We start from the raw sequence: 17389 nt of genomic DNA on the forward strand, positions 1-17389 counted from the left end.
TGTCCGGGGTAGGCGCCCAGGTGCTCTCTCTTTAAAAGGCCGGCGGAAGCGCCGCGCGCTTGGCCCGCACTTGCAGCGCAAACTTGCCGTGCTGGGCTCGCGCCTTCTCGAGTGCGGCAGCGGCAGTGGGCGCGGGGGCTGAGCGGCTGCGGTCCCCTCGCCCCCTCGTGCTCCCGGGCGCTCCCGCCCCCTCCCGCAGCCTCCCCTCTCAGCGTCTTCTGCNCGCGGTGAGTTGTGGCCCGCGGGAAACCGGCGGAGGGGACCGTGACCTCCGGCCTCTGGGGCGCGGGCTGCGGCGGGGACGCCGGGGCTCTGGGAGGTGGCCTCTGACGAGCTCCCGCGCTCAGGGCTGCCCGGAGGAGGGCCGGCAGACCCGAGCCCTCGGGGCTGGAGGGCGCGGGACCGGGGCTGGAGGGTCTCCCTTCGGGGCTGGGGCTGGTTCTCCGAGGGCCCCCGAGGGAGGGAATGGGGCAGCGGCTTTTTTTTTTCTTGCGGGCCTGGGGGAAAGTGTTTCCGTGTAGGGGTGTTATGTCAGGTTATGCCGGATGGGGGGTCGTGCCAGCTCTCAGGTGGGGGCGGCGGCATTAGCGCGCCCCCTCTGCGGAGGGGCAGGGCAGGCGGTGGCGCGGGGCGTTATTTGCACCCTTTCCCCGCCGCCTCCCGGTGGGAGGGCAGCGCCAGCCTCGCGCGCCTCGGCTCCTTTCCTGTGCACCGCGTCCCGCTCCCCTGGCCGCCCCGGAGCCACCTTCGCCACCGGCCGAGCCCGACACCCGCTTGCTCGAGGCCGCGGCGGGTTGGGACGGCGCTTCAGGGTCTGGGGTCTCCCCGCGGCCCCGGGACCTCAGGGTCAGGTGCTCCTCGGATACTCGGCACCGACCCTCTCCGAGACCCGGGTGAAACCGTGGCTCTACGGGGTCGCCGGGCGGGTGGCCAGGCCGTGTGTGTGCGTGCGTGCGTGCGTGTGTGTGTGTGTGTGTGTGTGTGTGGTGGTCCCCTCCCAGGTCGGGCTTCCCTGGCGCCCAGGAACTAGAAGCGCCCCCTCCCCGCGCGGGCGGGGGCGGGGCTGGGAGGTGGAGGCCAGGACTGAGAGTGGCGCCCCCGCACAGGGGCGGTCTGAGGCTGTTTGTGCTGAAATGGGGCGGCGGTAGCAGCGGCAGGGAGTCCTGAGGCCCGAACGTACGAGCGCCCCCTGCCCCCAGGCCACGAGTGACACCCCCGCCTTCAGACTTAAGGTCCCTTCTAGAGGAGGCTCCTTGCCTCCTTACCCCCTCTCATCACCATCCCTGCCCCAAGGTGCGGGAAAAGCTGCTTTGCGGGGCCGGGCCGGGCCGGGCTTGCCTAGAGGGGTGTCCGAATCCACGTGTCTGTTAGAACGGAGGTTAGTCTTCTGACCCTCTGTCATCTGTCAGAAAGCTCTCGGTGTTGGGGGTGGGGGGTACTGTGTATGTGTATGTGTGTTCCCATCATAGTCCCCTATTCTGGGGTGATGGTGGGGGCTCAGGGCAGGCAGGGCGGCCAGTGCTCTAAGTCTCCATTCTGGACATTCCCTTTCCACGGCCTGCTACTCAGCCTCACGTCCCCGGGGCCAGCTCATGGTGGAAATGAAGGATGTTCTAATTCCCATCTCTGCACTCCCCCAGGGTGTGTACTGGGTCGGCCCCACTTCCTCCTCTGAGACCCACATGGAAATCAGGGCCTGGGTGAGAGAACTTCAACTAGGAGGTAGAGGTGAGGACGAGGAGGCAGAGGTGAGGACTGGTGGGAAGTCTTTCCTGGTGACCTTTCCTGAGGTAGCAGAGAGAATTCACAGAGATGTCTGGAGGCTCCTGGGTGTGGTCACCTCTCCTGGGCAGGCTCTGGGGGCCAGTGGTGAGGGTCCCTGAAGAGGGCCTGTTTGCAGTGGAGAGTGGGGGTCAGAGTCCTGGTCTCCCTCCCTGCCCCCCCACCCCCAGAGGCCCTTCTTGGAGGGTCTCTCTAGCCTTGAGTCAGAGTCCTGTCTTTGGCATGGGGGGGGCGGGCTCTATGGGTTGGTGCCCCTGGGCCTTGACCTAGCCTTGGATGGGCATGCCTGCCCCCTGATGAATTAAGTGACCACTGTATTCACCTTCCTCCAACTTTTTGTCTTTTAGCCATAAACTTTCCCTCACCTGTCAACACCTTCCACCTCTCAGAGCCAAAAATATCAGAAAGTTATGAGATCGCAGTCACTGCCAAGGGCTACCCCTCCCTGAGACCCCTCCCTGAGGCGGTTAAGAGAGGCCCAGAGAGGGAGGCTTATGCCTAACCTCAAAGAATGCTCTACTGGTGGTGAATCTTGGGAGAGAGATGTATGGGTTGGTGGGGGGTGGGGCATACAGCCTGGCCCTGAGAACAGGTCCTGAGCTCCTGAGCGGGCTGAGGGGGAGGAGGGGAGGCGGGAGCACGTCAGGAGTTGAGCTGCTTTCTCGGCCTCAGTGGCCTAGCGTAGGCCGCTCCTGTCTTCCTCCCTCCTCCCCCACCCTGCGTCTGGGCTTCATTCTGTTGGAGGCTCTGTTGGAGGCGTGACGTCCCCAGGAGGAGCGCCTCACACAGCGGCAGGCAGCCGAGGTAGGTGAGAGCACGGAGAGCGAGCGAGCAAGCAGTGTGCTGGCGGGCAGGGCTGGGGACGGGCCTAGGCCAGAAGAGCTCTGAGGGGTCCCCAGCCCAGCTTCCAGGACGCTTGGCCACCCCCCAACCCACCGTGTTGTATGGCGACAGCTGGCAGGAAAGGACGGGACCAGGACCCACGGGCCTCTGAGCTTTATAATTACAGCCCATAGATGCCTCCTCTCCCCTAGACAAGTGTGGCGCCGGCAGCCCCTAATTACCACCCACCCCAAGACATCTGGCCACCCCGCTGTCCTCCCCTGCGTGGCCGAGAACCTAACTTTGCAGCGGGCGGGCCCCCCTGGCAGCCTGGGCAGCTGGGCCCGCTGGCTGCCGGCTGGAAGGTTATCTCACTTCTGCAGAGTGGAAGCTGCCTTTGCTGCCCGGGGAGGGCGTGGGGGGAGCTGGCGTCAGGGCCCTGGCGCCGCTCGCAGGGGCTGGCAGAAGAGCTGCTGGCTGTCCAGGCCGTCCCGAGGGAGGAGGAAGCCGAGGGGCTTCCCTCGGGGACAAGGACACCAGCCTTCTCTTGCTCCCACCCAGCCCGGTGCCGGCTCCTGGAAAGAGCAAGGAGGGCTTGTTTTCACGTCAACTCTGCCCTAGTTAGCAGGGGACTATCAAAAATTAATTTAGAGATTTCATTGCCTTTGGCCCTTGCAGAGTACGGGCTGCTTTTCCCCGGGGCTCCTGGGACCTCAGTTTTGTTCTTGGCTGTGTACCTTCTCTGGCCTCCCTCTATCCCCTTGCCCTGCCTCTCTCCCACCGTCCCCCCTGCTGCCTCCCGGCCCAACCCTAGGCTCGTAACTCTGCATCCTAGACAAGCTTCCTTCCTTCTCCCCTCCAGTCCTGGAGTCAAGCTTGGGGACTTCTGCCTTGCCCCCCGCCCCCGCACTCCCTGCTGCTCCTGCCTGAGCCTGTTTCCTAGAGGGAGGGGTAGCAGCTGAATTTGCCTGGAAAAAGACCCGCCTGCCCCACAGCCCTGCCCACCCCCCTCCTAGCCTGCAGCGCTGAGAGCCCCTTGCATCCTGTGCATGTTTCTCTTGGCTCCTTGGAAAAACGAGCACCACAAGGATAGTAACAATCACCCCCCTAAATTAAAGCTGATGATTCCCGTCGAAATGTTTTATTATTAACCTCACCGTTTAGCAATCTCGGGGCAGCAGTGAGGCATAAATATATGTGTACACACGTATATTAAATAAATTGGGGAATGCAGCACATAATGACATTATCTGGACCCCATTCAATTAAGGTAGATATTATCTGCGGTAATTGGGAAATGCCAGCCCATAATGCCAGCCCATGACATTCTGGGCTGAGCCACGCTGACAAGCTGGCTGTGGTGTCTAGTTAAGCCTCCATGTTCTGGAGAAAGCACTGGCCACCCGTTGGCTGGGCTGCTGGGCGTCCCAGGAGACCTCAGGCACCCGCTGGTCCCAGGCTGGGCCACCCGAATGGGAGCCAGGAGGTTGGGTCCTGCGCCATTCCCTACACTTAGCTCTCCAGCCCCTCTGCTCCTCGGGTGACAGAAACTAGCCCCTGGACCTGTTTTCTGGTTGGGTCTGTGACTTTGAGTAAAAACACCGTCATTGTTACAGGGTGAGTTTTAGATTTGAATATAGGAATAAAGACTGGAAACTTGGTTTCTTGTTTCCAGTGAGGGATCACTTCACAGGTGTCACTGTCCCTTCTCTGTGCCCAGCCTCAGTGTGGCCCAGGGATGGAAGGCTCACCTACAGCCGTGGTTCCGTTCATGGCTGTGCGAGACAGTAGAGTTTGGGCCTTGACTTGCTAAGCCAGTGCGACCCAGCCTTCCAGGGCAGCGCTGGAGGTGGAAGGAGGGGCGGGGGTGGGGAGGGCTCTGATTTAAGGAGGGGGGACAGGAAGAAGGAGGAGAGAGGAAGAAACCGCATTAGCTGGGAAGCCCACAATAGCAACAGCTGCAAACAAAGGCACTTGCCCACTTGGATGGTGCCAGAAGCCTGCCGGGGGTGGAGGGTGGCGGTAGGTGGGGGAGGGGCAAGTTGGGGCAGGAAGGAGAGGCCTGGGGCTGCTGCACGGAAGTGGGAGCTGGTAGGTGGAGGCGATTTGGGCTCTGGCTCTGGGAGAGGGGGGAGGTCAGGGTTGGGCATTGCCGGGGCCGAACTGGTGAGACCAAGGGCTGATGGGATATACTGGCTCTGCCCTCCAACTGATGTGAGCTGCTGCGGCCTTAGCAGGCGGCTGCCTTTGAGCTGATGTTTCTCTTGTCACGAATCCTTGCCTATCACTGGGCTCAAAGCCCGTCAGGGGGCCCCCATGTCTCTATCCCCGTAGGTTTTGCTTGATCCTGTACTCAGTGCCCTCTCTGACCTCCTCTCCTACCTCTGCCCCTTCACACCGCCCTCCGGGTATGCCAGCTTCCTTGCTGTTCTTTGAACAACGAAGGCTAAGCACAGGCTCAGGACCTTCGCACTTGCTTCTCTCTGCCTGGGACAGCTTTCTCCCGGAAACGGCTGACGCCTTTACTGTGTTTAGTTTCTGCTCACACGCCACCTCCTCAGAGAAGCCTTCCCTGACTATCTTTTTTGAGAAAGCCCCTGGGTCTTAACCTCTCTCCTTACCTGCCTCAGTTTTCTTCATAACCCCTTGATTTCCTGAAGTGCCACACATCTTTGTGTAGTGCACATATCTCTCCTGCCCCACTCCCCCCCGCCCCCCCCCCCGGGCTGGGGGAGTTGTTGGCTCCCCAGGGCAGGTGCTGGTGTCTGTCACTCCCAGCAGTTTCCCCAGTGCCCAGAGCAGAGCCTGCACATAGTAGGTGCTTAGCATATATTTGAATGTCACGTTGAATAACTGAGTGAATAACTGAGTGATCACGACACAAGGGATTGTATTCTATGCCTGAGCACACAAGGGGGTTGTAAGATATTCAGTGCAAGGTCTGAGTCCTACTCTGTGGGGAGATCTGATGCAGATCCTCTGCCCCTGGGCTGCCTGCTGGCTCTAGGCAGGGACCCAGCTGTGTCTTGTTTATTGAGAATTTCCTGTGTTCTGAGCCTTGGGCTAGACACAGGGAATACAGAGATGAGGGTGTTCCACCCAGGCCCTTAATATCTTCCAGGCTCATCATTGCCAAATAACAGCAGAGAGAAAGAGAGGTGTTAACATGGAAGAAGGAGGAAACAGGAACTTGGATAATCAGGGCAGGCTTCCTGGAGGAGGAAGGGTCTCCATTGATACCTGAAGGGTGGGAGTCACAGGGAGGAGGCTGGAGGGAATCAGAGAGTGGGGGAAGCACGGGCAATGGATTTGAAGTTTTCTCCTCCTCAGTTTCTCTCGGCATTCAGCTAAGGAATTGCTTCCTCATCCCTCCTGTCTTCCTTCCTTTTCTTCTTTCCTTCCACGTATATTTCTCTAGTGTCCAGCACAGAACCAGTCACTTCTGAATCTGGTCCTTGCTGTTTCAGTGGAACAGGGAAGGGATGGTTTGTGGTGTGAGATCTGGGGTTTCTGCCCTTGGGAGGGCTACTGATGCAGGCTGGTGAGCTGGAGCTGCTGGGGGACATGGAAGGAAGGGGACAGGGGGCCCAGACCGCCCCCTGTGCCCTCTTCCTCGCTCTTAGACTGAGGCCTGGCTCCAGGAGTATCTGGGAGAAGGGCTGCTCTTTCTATTAATGTTGAACTTGATGACCTGGGAGAGGGGGTGGCAACAGCCCAGAACCATTCACTCACATCACATCATTCATTCACTTTCACCAACTTCCACTGTGCCAGGCTGGGGTACAGAGATGCCAAGATGGGTTCAACGCGATCTCCTCAAGTTGTGGCCCCTGCGGGGAGACGGTTGGGCTGCTGGGGTTTGAGGGCGCTAGCTGGCCATCACCTTTCCCCACAGGCTGGTTGTCACAGGGGTGTTGCTGGTGCAGCGGGGAGGGGGTGCGGCTTCCTGTCATCTGCTCCCTGGGTCTGAGCCTTGTCCATTTGCTTGTCCGGCAAAGCACACCTCTCCCTGGCTGGTGCAGAGTCCCAAGGGGGGATAGGAGAGAGGTGGCCACAGAGGTGGCCTGCCGTCCAGCGTCTCGGGTCCTCATGGGCTCCTGTGGGCCTGGGGCGGCAGGAAGGAGCGGGGAGGCCTCCGGTTCCCCCTCACCTCTTCCCCTGGGAGCAGAGCTGCCAGGCCCCTCCTGTGGAAATATGAGATGTGGGTGGTGAGGCATCTAAACAGCTCTGGGGATTCAAAACCGACTCTACTCATCCATTCACAGAGCCCCAGCTTTTCTGAGCACCTGGGCTGGGCTGGGCCCCGCTCAGGCAAAGGTGAATAGAGACGAAAAGAGTGGAGGGACTGTGGAAAGGCTGAGGGGAAGGGGCCGCCAGCGGCTCTGGAAACAAGGCTCAAAGGAAGGCAGAGGACAGGGGGCCTGGGTCTCCTGGCTGAGCCTGGAGGGGTGGAAGAGCCAGAGCTTGAGGGTCCCCTCAAGGGTTGGAAGCAGAGTGAACTGCTCTAGGTGTGCCCCCCCTCCACACCCCCCACCCCAGCAAAGCGCAGGGTGGTCCCTCCAACTCTGCCCTTTACTTTGGTGTTTGGGAGAATTCTATTTCCTTAGTTTGGGGAGAATAAAAAGCAGCTCAGTGAGAAGCACCTCAGAGTAAATCACGGTCCGTCTCTTTGGATCTGGTTGTTGTTCGGTGGTTTGTGGTTCTTCCTGGCTCAGGCCCTGGTTGTGGGAGGAAGGATTTAGGGTAGCCGCGGGGAAGCATGGGGTCCTGCTTGTTAGGACTTGGGAGGGGTCCCCGAGGCAGGTTGACAGACTTTCTTCTTCCTGCAGGGCCGCGGGTAGCAGAGAGGCCCTCAGATGGTGGGCTGGCTGCGCTGGGGGAGGGGAGGGGCCCACTGCTGTCCTCACCTCCCCTCTCACTGAAGAGACTGCTCTGAAAAATGCGGTTGGCCAGTGAACTGTTGTGTGTGGAGATGACTGCGTGTTCTTGCCTCTGCTCCTCCTCACTCCCTGCCTGCCCGAAGCCAGAGATCTGGCAGGGGGCAGAGGGGAAGGAAATACAGGGGTTGGAGGAGAGAGGCGGGGAAGGAGAGGGGAGGATAGAATAAGAGGCTCCGCTGGGAACGGGTGCACATGCTGGCGTAGACCTGCCGCCTTCCTGATGACTTCACCTGGGCCGTGATATATCCCCTCCCCTCAGAGGGTCCGAGGTATGATCTTCCCTGGCTATTTTAGAATTAGGGGGGTGGTCTGAGGACTCCAAGCTCCCCTCCCCTAAAACGGAGCCGCCCTGTGGGGCATGGAAGGACCCCTCGCTACCCTCCTGCCCTGCCCCCAGCCTCCGCTCTCAGTGGCCCCTTTCACTCTCAGAGTATTTTTACTTTTCCCTTGTTCCTGTTACAGGATCAAAGGAAGGAGGGGAGGCTAAAAGAGGCGGTGGTTTGCCCAGCTCTTTGGAGGTGTTCAGAAAAGGCAGACCCGGCAGCACTGAGGGATGGAGGGGGGCCCGCTGGGCGGGGGCTGGGCCCAGTCCTGCTGGACGGAAGCCTGTGGGCAGTCTGGCCCCTGCAAGTATTTGCTTTTCTCCTCGCCGAGGCCTCCTTCCTCCATGCAGCCTTTGCCCTTCCCCATTGAGTGTGTGCGCGCGCGCGCGCGTGTGTGTGTGTGTGTGTGTGGGGGGGTACGTGGTATGTTTGTGTCTGTGTGGCATATGTAGGTGGGGGGTGTGTTTCTGTATGATGTGTTGTGTGTATGTGGTGTGTGACGTGTTCGTGTGTGACACCTGCCCATGTGTGCACATCACTCAGTCTAGAGGTGCTGAGGCTTCAAGGAGAAGCCGGTGTTGAGCCCTCACGAAGAATCTGGAAGCCTGAGCAGAGCCTGACTGTCAGAAGCTGCCATTCATCAGTTCTCCAGCCTGAAGCTGCCCTGCTGGGGCCTTCGGCACGCAGCCTGTCCTGGTGCCACGAGTCCTTCCGCTTTTAACTCAGGCAAACCAGGCCTGAACGTGCAGGGCGTGAGACCGGGCAGGGCCCGAGAGACCCTGGGGCTGGCGCGGTGGGGTGTCGGGTCATGGGCCTGCATGCCGCCCTGGGCCTGGGCCGTAGGTCACCGCCTGGGGCTCGGAGCCTTGGCTTCCTGGTCTGTGTGGTGGGGATTGGAAGACCACCCAGCTAAGCGTCAGCAAAGCCCTTAGTATAGTGCCTGGCGCTTGGCAGTGTGTTGTCATTGGTAGTCATGTCTCCGTGGGCATTACAGCACGTGGATGCGACAGCAGGCTGTCCCACGCGTGGGGTGCAGGCCCGGAGAGGACTCCTTCCCATCACTGGCACGGCTGAAGACGGCCTGCAGGGGCAGCATGGCCACCAGACTGCATCCTGCTCCACCCCTTCCATTTTAGAGGTTTTGACATTGAGAACTTTCCAGGGGATGGCAGGGCCGTGGGAGCTGTTGAAGGCTTCTCCAGTTTCTCTTTTCTGAATTGCCTCGTCCTGGTGTCCGCAGCTAGTCCCCCACAGCCCCTCGTGCCACATAGCCATCCAGGAAGGAGAGCTGATAAACCTACTCCCGTGAAGGGGTAGGTGAGGGTGACAGTTCCATACAGGTGTAGCCCCCTTCAACAGCTTTTAGTCTTAAACCTTCCTCCAAAGCATGGACCCCCAGAGCTCGGTCACTGGATCCTAGCTTCATGGGCGAGGGTGGTTGTTAGGAAGATTTCTTTCAGGCTTCCCCAGGTCTCTCAGTATGACTGGTGCTGACTTTGAGTCCTGACCCGTCTTGCTGTGTGACTTTGGGACAGTTATGTGATGCCTCTGGACTATCCGTTCACCTGCAGAATGAGAATTAATAGTTGTATTCTTGGCCTCGGAGGAGCTAATGGGTGAGGGAGCATTTTGATGAGGGGTCAGCTGTGAGGTGAGGATCCAGAGGGCGCTTTCCAGAGAAGCCCAGGGGTTGAGGCTGGACTCTGAGGTTCTGTCCCCTCCTCTCCCCTCTCCTTTCCCCAGAACTGGAGCAGTCGGTCATTCCCCTGTGGANTAGGTGCTGTACCCTCCTCTCCCCTCTCCTTTCCCCAGAACTGGAGCAGTCGGTCATTCCCCTGTGGAGGGCATTACAGGCAGGGACAGGTGGCTCTGAGACCCCTCTTGGCCTTGATGCAGGGACCACATCTCTAGGAAAACCTCCTGATCCAAACACAAGCCCTTCTTTCAACTGGCTGGGGAAACTGAGGCATAGACGTGGCTTGCTGGTCTTCATTTGACAAACCCATTGGGACGGGGGCCTTGGAGTCAGCCCCCCAGCCAACCCCTGAGTCAGCTTCCAGCTCTTCTCCGTGTGGCCTTCTAAGTTGAGGGGAGGGAGGCTTTGAGCGGGAGGCTGGGGCCAAGGAAGGAACCCCAGGGGAAATTAGCCCAAATTAGCAGTGAGAATGAGGAAGAGCTGGTGTTCTCTCTTCTACCCTTGCAGATAAATATTTAATCACAACAACAATAATAATGACAATGATCATAATAATGTGCTGTAGCTCAGGCTGTAACCTGAGCCCCACTCTCAGAGGGAGGAAGTGGGGGAGAGAGAAGGAGCAGCAGAGAAATGAGAGAGATAAAGACCATCAGAAAGAGGGTGTGTGGGGGGGAGGCCAAGCACATGAAAAAGAGGCTTGTATCTTGAGCTCTGGAGCCCCTGGAGTTGCCCTCTGCCTGGGGTGGCAATGTGAAATTTGCATTGCCCGAATCAGGAGGAGAATCCAGAACCAAAGCTAGAACCGGAATCTGCTTTCCAGGTCGCTGAGTCCCCCAAGGAGCCTGAGTGTCTCTGGTTCTGGAGCCGGCAGCTGGGAAGCTGGGCTTCTGCCCTGCGCTTTGCTTCTCACTACCTGTGTGACTCGGGCAAAATGCATGCTCTCTTGCTCTGGGCCTCAATTTCCTCATCTCTAAAGTGGGGTTGGGCCCTGTGGAACTGATTTCTTGCTACTCCTTCATGTGGGTGAATGTTGAGCAAGACCTTTCTTCCTCCCAAGCCAGTTCCAGGCTGTTCCTGGGGAGCGTGCTCTCTGATGCCTGGGTTTCTGATGGCAGTGGGTACAGGCCTTAAGAAATCTTCAAACAAACGTGACCTAATTTCTGCCCCAGGCTCTCCCACTTGAATCAAAGTTGAGCAGCAGCTCCAAGAAAACCAAGTTCAGATTTGTAGAGCCTGTGCTGATAACCTCCAGCATCTCCTTCTCTCGAGCTCCTGATGAGCGATCAGAATAGCTAATGTCTTCATTGGGCTTCTGTTTGATTCTCTCTCTCTCTCTTTCTCTCTCCCTTCTAAGGTTGGTAGGAGGAGAGCATTGGAGCTGCTTTCTCCTTGATGCCAAGATACGTCAAGCTAGGAGCACTCTCCTCTTTTCACATTCATCCGTCAAGAACAGGCCTGCAGGACGTGGGGACCAAGACTAGAGCTCTGCTGCTCCCCGGCCACTCCCTGCCGCCCGTGGGCATGGCCTGTGTCGGCAACTGAGCACCGCCCGAGTGGCGAGGAGCACCAGCATGGGTTACCCCGTTGGCCGCCCTTGGCCACCCTGCTGCTGAAGCTGCCCCAGAGAGACTTGTGGGGGCTGCCCTGCCCATGCTCACCCAGGCTGTGGGGCCAGGGGCCTGCCAAGGCTAGGAGTGGGGCCCGCCATTCATGGGTCTCTAGGGATTTCTGAGATGCCTGGGAAGACAGGCTGGGGCTGGTGGTGGGCCCGGCTGCCTCTTTGCCTGCTCCTTAGCCTTTATGGCCCCTGGGTGCCTTCCTCCCTGGGGAAGCCCAAGAGCCACCCCCACATGAATTCCATCCGCATAGATGGGGACATCACACTGGGAGGCCTGTTCCCCGTGCACGGCCGGGGCGCAGAGGGCAAGGCCTGTGGAGAACTTAAGAAGGAAAAGGGCATCCACCGGCTGGAGGCCATGCTCTTTGCCCTGGACCGCATCAACAATGACCCGGACCTGCTGCCCAACGTCACGCTGGGCGCCCGCATTCTGGACACCTGCTCGAGGGACACCCATGCCCTCGAGCAGTCGCTGACCTTTGTGCAGGCGCTCATCGAGAAGGATGGCACGGAGGTCCGCTGTGGCAGTGGCGGCCCACCCATCATCACCAAACCTGAACGTGTGGTGGGTGTCATCGGTGCTTCAGGGAGCTCGGTCTCCATCATGGTGGCCAACATCCTCCGCCTCTTCAAGGTTAGTGCCCGGCTGATTGGCCCCAGAAGTGTACTTCCACCAACAGCCCCAACCCTCCACACCCAGGGTGCCAGGCCTGGCCAGCTTCTTTCTTCTGTTCCCTTCTAGACTCTGGGGAAGAGAGTATGTTTCCCTGGGAGCAGTATATGAGAATCTGGGGGCAGTCCTATGGTCAGAGCGGAGGTGTCAGGGAGGGACCCAGCGCCGTGGTGCTGACCATGGTGCTGAAACAGCACCCGCCGCCTTGATCAACTGCCCCCCTCCGTGGGGAATGCTGAAGCAAGAGGGGAAAAGGAAGTTCCGGAGAACAACAGAAAGGAGGAGGAGCTAGGTGGACAGATATATACAAAGACAAGACAGATGGACACATAGAAACATAGGTCGATAGAAAGGTAAATAGAGTAAAAAAAAAAAGATAGATAGAATGGAAATACGAATGTTGGAGATTGCCAGGGAGAAAAAGCAAGACTTTTGTTTTGACGTTGTTTTCAAATAATTGCAATTCCCAAGAAAGATACGTTTTTCTTTTGGTAGCTGAGGAAGCCCTGTGTGGCCCTCCCACTCCACCCCAAGATTATGGTTAGGAAATGTGTCTTGATGTTTTGGATGGGGCACTGGGCTACGGAACCCACAGAGAAGGGATGGGGATGGAGAGAGGGCCTGGAAGGAGCCGGCGGTCTCTCTTTCTGTTGCTCTTGGCCCCGAACTAGGCTTCCCTTGCTCGTTTCCTTCCTTCTGCCCTTCTTCCTTGCACACCTTTCTCCCTTTCCTTCTGGAATCTTTCCCTGCCCCCTCCTTGCTACCTCCCTTCCTCTCTTCCTGGGGCAAGAGCTGCTGATTTGCAATTCAATTGGAGCCAAGTGCTTCGCTAAGCTGCTAAAACAACTGAAAGCTACCGGGTAGAGAGAAAAACATTACAAGCATTTTACCAATAATTATGAGCCGCTCTGCTCTCGGAGCCTGCCTTGTTTGCTCTGTGTGTGTGTGTAAGGGGTGGGGGTGGGGGGGGGGAGAGGGAGACAGAGAGAGAGAGAAAGAGAAAGAAAATGTGAGGAAGGAGGAGGAAGGAAAGCCCAGAGGAAGCTGCCGGGTCCCTCCTTTTCCCTGGCGTTAGGCTCTCAACCTCTGGAGATGGCCCTTCCCTCCTCAGAGTTGGGCACAGTGGGCTGAGAGGCTGTCTGAGCCCATGCAGAGTGGGAAATCTGAGGCTGGAGCTCTCTCACCCAGACCCTTTTCTGGTGCTCATTTGCCCAGTCCCATGATGCACCAGTACTTGGGGGCATTTCTGGGAGTGTGGGTAGAAGTGGGGGTGAATGGTGTGCAAGGCCACCATGTTGGGAATGGGGGTGGGGGTGGGTGGTAAAGAAAGGAAGCTGGAGCTGTCCCGCCACGGTGTGGAGTGGGGGTTGGAACTTTGCCGGGCCATGTGCTATGCTGTCCTCACCTGTGGGCCTTCTTCCTGGAGTGTTGGTTTTACCTGATGGTTTTCCTTATTGGTTTTTATGAAAGTGTCTCTGGATGGAAACACATCCAGAAACACTATCTTAATTTTCTTTTCTTTTTTTTTTTAATTTTTAAAAAATGTTGTATTTATTTCTGAGAGAGAGAGAGAGAGCGAGAGCGAGCGAGAGAGAGCATGAGCAGAGGAGGGTCAGAGAGAGAGGGAGACATAGAATCTGAAACAGGCTCCAGGCTCTGAGCTAACTGTCAGCACAGAGCCCGATGTGGGGCTCGAACCCATGAACTGGGAGATCATGACCTGAGCCGAAGTCGGACGCTTAACCGACTGAGCCACCCACGCGCCCCCTTAATTTTCAAACATATGGATGCATTATGAAGAATGCAAAATTAAGATGAAGGAAAGTTTGCAGTAGACAATCAGAACAACCCCTGGGGGCTGTGCTGCCAGAGGTCATTCCTGGTAGATGATGTGGGGATGGGGAGCCTGGTCCAGTCCTTCCACCTGCCCTGTTTTGCATTGAGGAGTGGAGACCCAGAGGGGAGAAGGAAGCAGGGCTCAGCTGCTCAGGCCAGGGCCTGACGATGGATGGTGATGGCTCGGGCTAGCTGAGTCATCACTTCAGCCTGCCTGCCCCAGGCCTGAGAGGTGAGGCTACTTTGGCCATGAGCAGAGGGGACGGACGCACGTTGTCAGTCTGTCTGGGTGGGGTCTAGACTCCCAGCCTTGGGGAAGCCCAGACCACAGATGGGGCTGCTGCAGTTTCCTGATTGGAGCTCTTTATTAAACACTTCTGGTGACCCTGGATGTTTTAATCTTTTTAAAATGTTTATTTACTTTTGAGAGACAGGGAGACAGAGCATGAGCAGGGGAGGGGCAGAGAGAGAGGGAGACACAGAATCCGAAGCAGGCTCCAGGCTCTGAGCTGTCAGCACAGACCCTGACTGGGGGTTTGAACCCGCGGACCACGAGATCATGACCTGAACTGAAGTCAGATGCTCAACCGACTGAGCCATCCAGCCACCCCTACTCTGGATGTTTTAGAAAACAGCCTGATGGGGCGGGCCCTGGGGGCTATGCCCTCAGTGAGTGCCTCCCTGCCATCTCCCAGGGTGAGCCAGTGCCCCCTTTATTGGGAAGTAGAGAGGAGCCAAGGAGCGGAGAGGTGTCACGTGGTACGGGGTAGAGGCTTCAAGAACGGTAAACATGTTCTTGGAAACATGGATATCTGGGGTCCCGTTACCCCACACGGGAGTGTGCTGTGATCTCTGTGCTGACCCCTCTCTGTCTGGTTGGGGAGGTTGGGGAAAGGTCTCTCGTGGGGTGAGGGTGGATCGCCAGCCAGGGGCTCACAAATGTTCCCTGGTGTCTGCCCATCTGGTCACCTGTGGACGTGGCCGAGGCCTCAGTTTTATCTGTGCCTCCTCAGATTACAGAGAGATGAGTGGGTTGGGGCAGGGGCTCAGGAGTCTCCCTGGCTGCTCAGAAAGAGATAGGACTGGGGGTGGGTAGAGACCTGGGAGGAGAGAAGGAATGGGGGACAGAGGGGGCATGTTGGGAAAGGGAAGGGAGGGGCAGGGCAGGGAGATGGGGACTGAGCCAGGAGGAGTCGGTCATCTGTGGTCTGCATTCCCTGGGTTCCTTTTAACGGCGTTAATGTTCCAGGCCGGCGACAAGAGGGCTCCTCAATAATTAAACTGATAGAAACGAGAGGCTGGGTGAGAAACTTAAAAACCATTTACAGAGGCAAAAAGGTCGAACTTTGGTGGGAGGAGGTCGGGAGCAGAGGCCCCAGGCTGGCGAGCACGAGGGAGGGGCGCCCAGGCGGGGAGAGCTGCTGTGTCAGGTGTCTATTTCAAAGGGCACCACTGCACCCCCGTCTGCCAAGGCCAATAAGTGGGGCCTGCTGGGAGCTTCCACCAAAGTGTGTGATTATAACTCCCCTTCCTCTAAGAGGTGAATTTCCTGTGCACAGTTCAGAGCTCTGGGCTTGGGGACACTAGAGATGATTTGCTGCCTGGTGAAAGCTAATGGGGTGCAGTCAGGGCCAGGGTGTGAGCAAAACAAGCTACTGGAGCTAGAAGGGCCAAGTCCCCTTCGTCTAGATGTGGAATCTGAGCCCTGTTAAGTGACAGGGCAGAGCCAGAAGGCAGGTCCCCAGCTCCCAGGCCTGACTCCTTCCAGACCGCCTGTCTGAGTAAACTGGATTGGAGGTGGGACCCAGGCCTTCATTGGGGACCAGAAGTCCTGACTCTGAAAAATCTTGTAACTGACTTGACAACTTATATCCCTTACTTCCTGTTCCCACCCCCTTTCCTTTATCCGCATTTTGGCTCTTTTCCTGGGACAGGGAATATTGATAGGTGTAAAGAATACCTTTTGGAAGACATCCTAAAGCCTGAGATGCGGCTTGTGTAGTGCTATGTTGGGACAGCCCAGGTTCGGGAGACAGTCAGGCCTCGGTTTGAATCTTCATTCCACCAGAGTTAGCTCACCATATAGGCCATTTACACCATAGCGTGAATAAGCCAATAAGATCTTTTCTTGAGAGCAGCCATTGTTGGGGGGAGAAGGAACATATTAAGTGCCCTTGGAAGAAAGCAGTTTTCACATCCCAGGCTTATAAGAGCTAGAAGGATCTAGAAATCATTGCCTTGAGTCCCTCATCATTTAAAGCGGGCAAAAAGGCTGAGGCTTGAAGAAGGGGAGGCTCTCCAGCATGGTGACTGAGAACTTGGATGCTGGGCCAGTCCTTGCCATCTTGGGGGATTGTTTAGCTTGTTTGTGCCTCTGTGTTTCCTCATTTGTCAAATGGGGATGATAACGGTCTCATAGGCCAGGTGAGAGAATTAAGAGTTAATGTCCAGAGAAGGCCTAGCACGGTGCCTGGCACACAGTCAGCCCACAGGAAATGTCACTGCACAGCTTGTGGCTGGACCTGAAAGCAGCAGGAGAGACTCCATTGGTGTGGAAGAGGCTGGAGCGGGTGGGCAGCGACAGACGGTGACCTTTGAGGCCGATCCTGGAGGGGCCCCACCATCTGCTGGGCCTCGTGTGCCTTCCTGCACACTGAGCAGCCAGCTTAACTTCCCGATAACGAGCTGCGTTTCACTGTCACAACCGCGGCCCACGGGAGGAAGGCGCTGGGTGGAGCGGAGGGAGGGCAGAAGGGGGAGGACAGGAAGGGGGGCGGAGGGGACACTGGCCAGCAGGGGAGAGGGTGGAGGTGGGCAGGTGCCCCAGGTTCCTAAGAGAGGCTGGGCCAGAGCCATATTAGCCCTTCTGGGCACCACCCCCAGGCTGGCTGTGTGATGCTCTTGACCCACGTGGGGCCGTAAGTGCTGTACACGTTTGTGGCTTGTTTCTGGAGAAGGCTGCCTGCCTAGTGCTTGGCTGGTCCGCGTCTTAGCGCCTGGCCCAGGACCTCTGGGGAGACTTTGTGGCTTAGATAACACAAGATGTTCTGTTGAGGATGTGGCTTTGTGTCTTCAAGGCACTTTCACTGCACAACCAGGAGGAGCTTTCGAGCGAGTCCATCCCCCCTCCCACCCCCCACAGCTTGCCCATCTCCCTTGAAGACCGCTCCATCCTTCCAGCACCCAGGCCAAAACCCTGGCAGCAGTCTTGACCACCCATTTTCTGCTGTCAGCAAACCCTACGGGCTTTCCTTTCAGAATGTGCCCTCTGGGGCCTCTCACCCAGACCATTGCAGAAAACTTCCCTTCTTCGCTCTGCTTCTAAATGGACCTACCGCAGCCAGACTTTTGCTCAGTGGCCAGAGCTATCTTTCTAAAAGCCAAATTGAATCCACTCACCTTTGTTAAACCTTTTATTGCTTTTAGATTAAAATGCAAACTTCCAGACCCTTGTCTGTCTGAGAAGCTCTGTGCTACTTGGCATCCCACCACATTTGTTGTCTCTCCTGGGTGCATTCCACACAGTCATTCTGTTTTCCTTACGGTCCTTCATGACATTGTGCTATTTTCCCCACCACAGGGCCTTTGCACCTGCTGTCCGAGCTATATGGAATGCTCTCTCCTGACTCTGTGAGGCTAGATCCTTCTCATTCAACCTTAAGCTTAAAGGGACTCCCTTCAGAGAAGTGCTCTCGC

General features: G+C 57.5%; 1 protein-coding gene across 3 annotated transcripts in view; it reads left to right on the forward strand.

Moving 5' to 3' along the window:
* Positions 1–11299: 11299 nt before the first annotated feature.
* Positions 11300–17389, forward strand: part of GRM4 (glutamate metabotropic receptor 4) — a 104610-nt gene continuing 98520 nt past the window's right edge. For all 3 annotated transcript variants that reach the window (XM_077754846.1, XM_077754848.1, XM_077754847.1), the window contains exon 1: positions 11300–11818. In XM_077754846.1, coding sequence (XP_077610972.1) covers positions 11300–11818 — 519 coding nt within the window. The remainder of the gene's footprint in view (positions 11819–17389) is intronic.

The sequence above is a fragment of the Crocuta crocuta genome, unplaced genomic scaffold (assembly GCF_008692635.1).
Source record: "Crocuta crocuta isolate KB4526 unplaced genomic scaffold, BGI_CrCroc_1.0 scaffold132, whole genome shotgun sequence".
Lineage (NCBI taxonomy): Eukaryota > Metazoa > Chordata > Mammalia > Carnivora > Hyaenidae > Crocuta > Crocuta crocuta.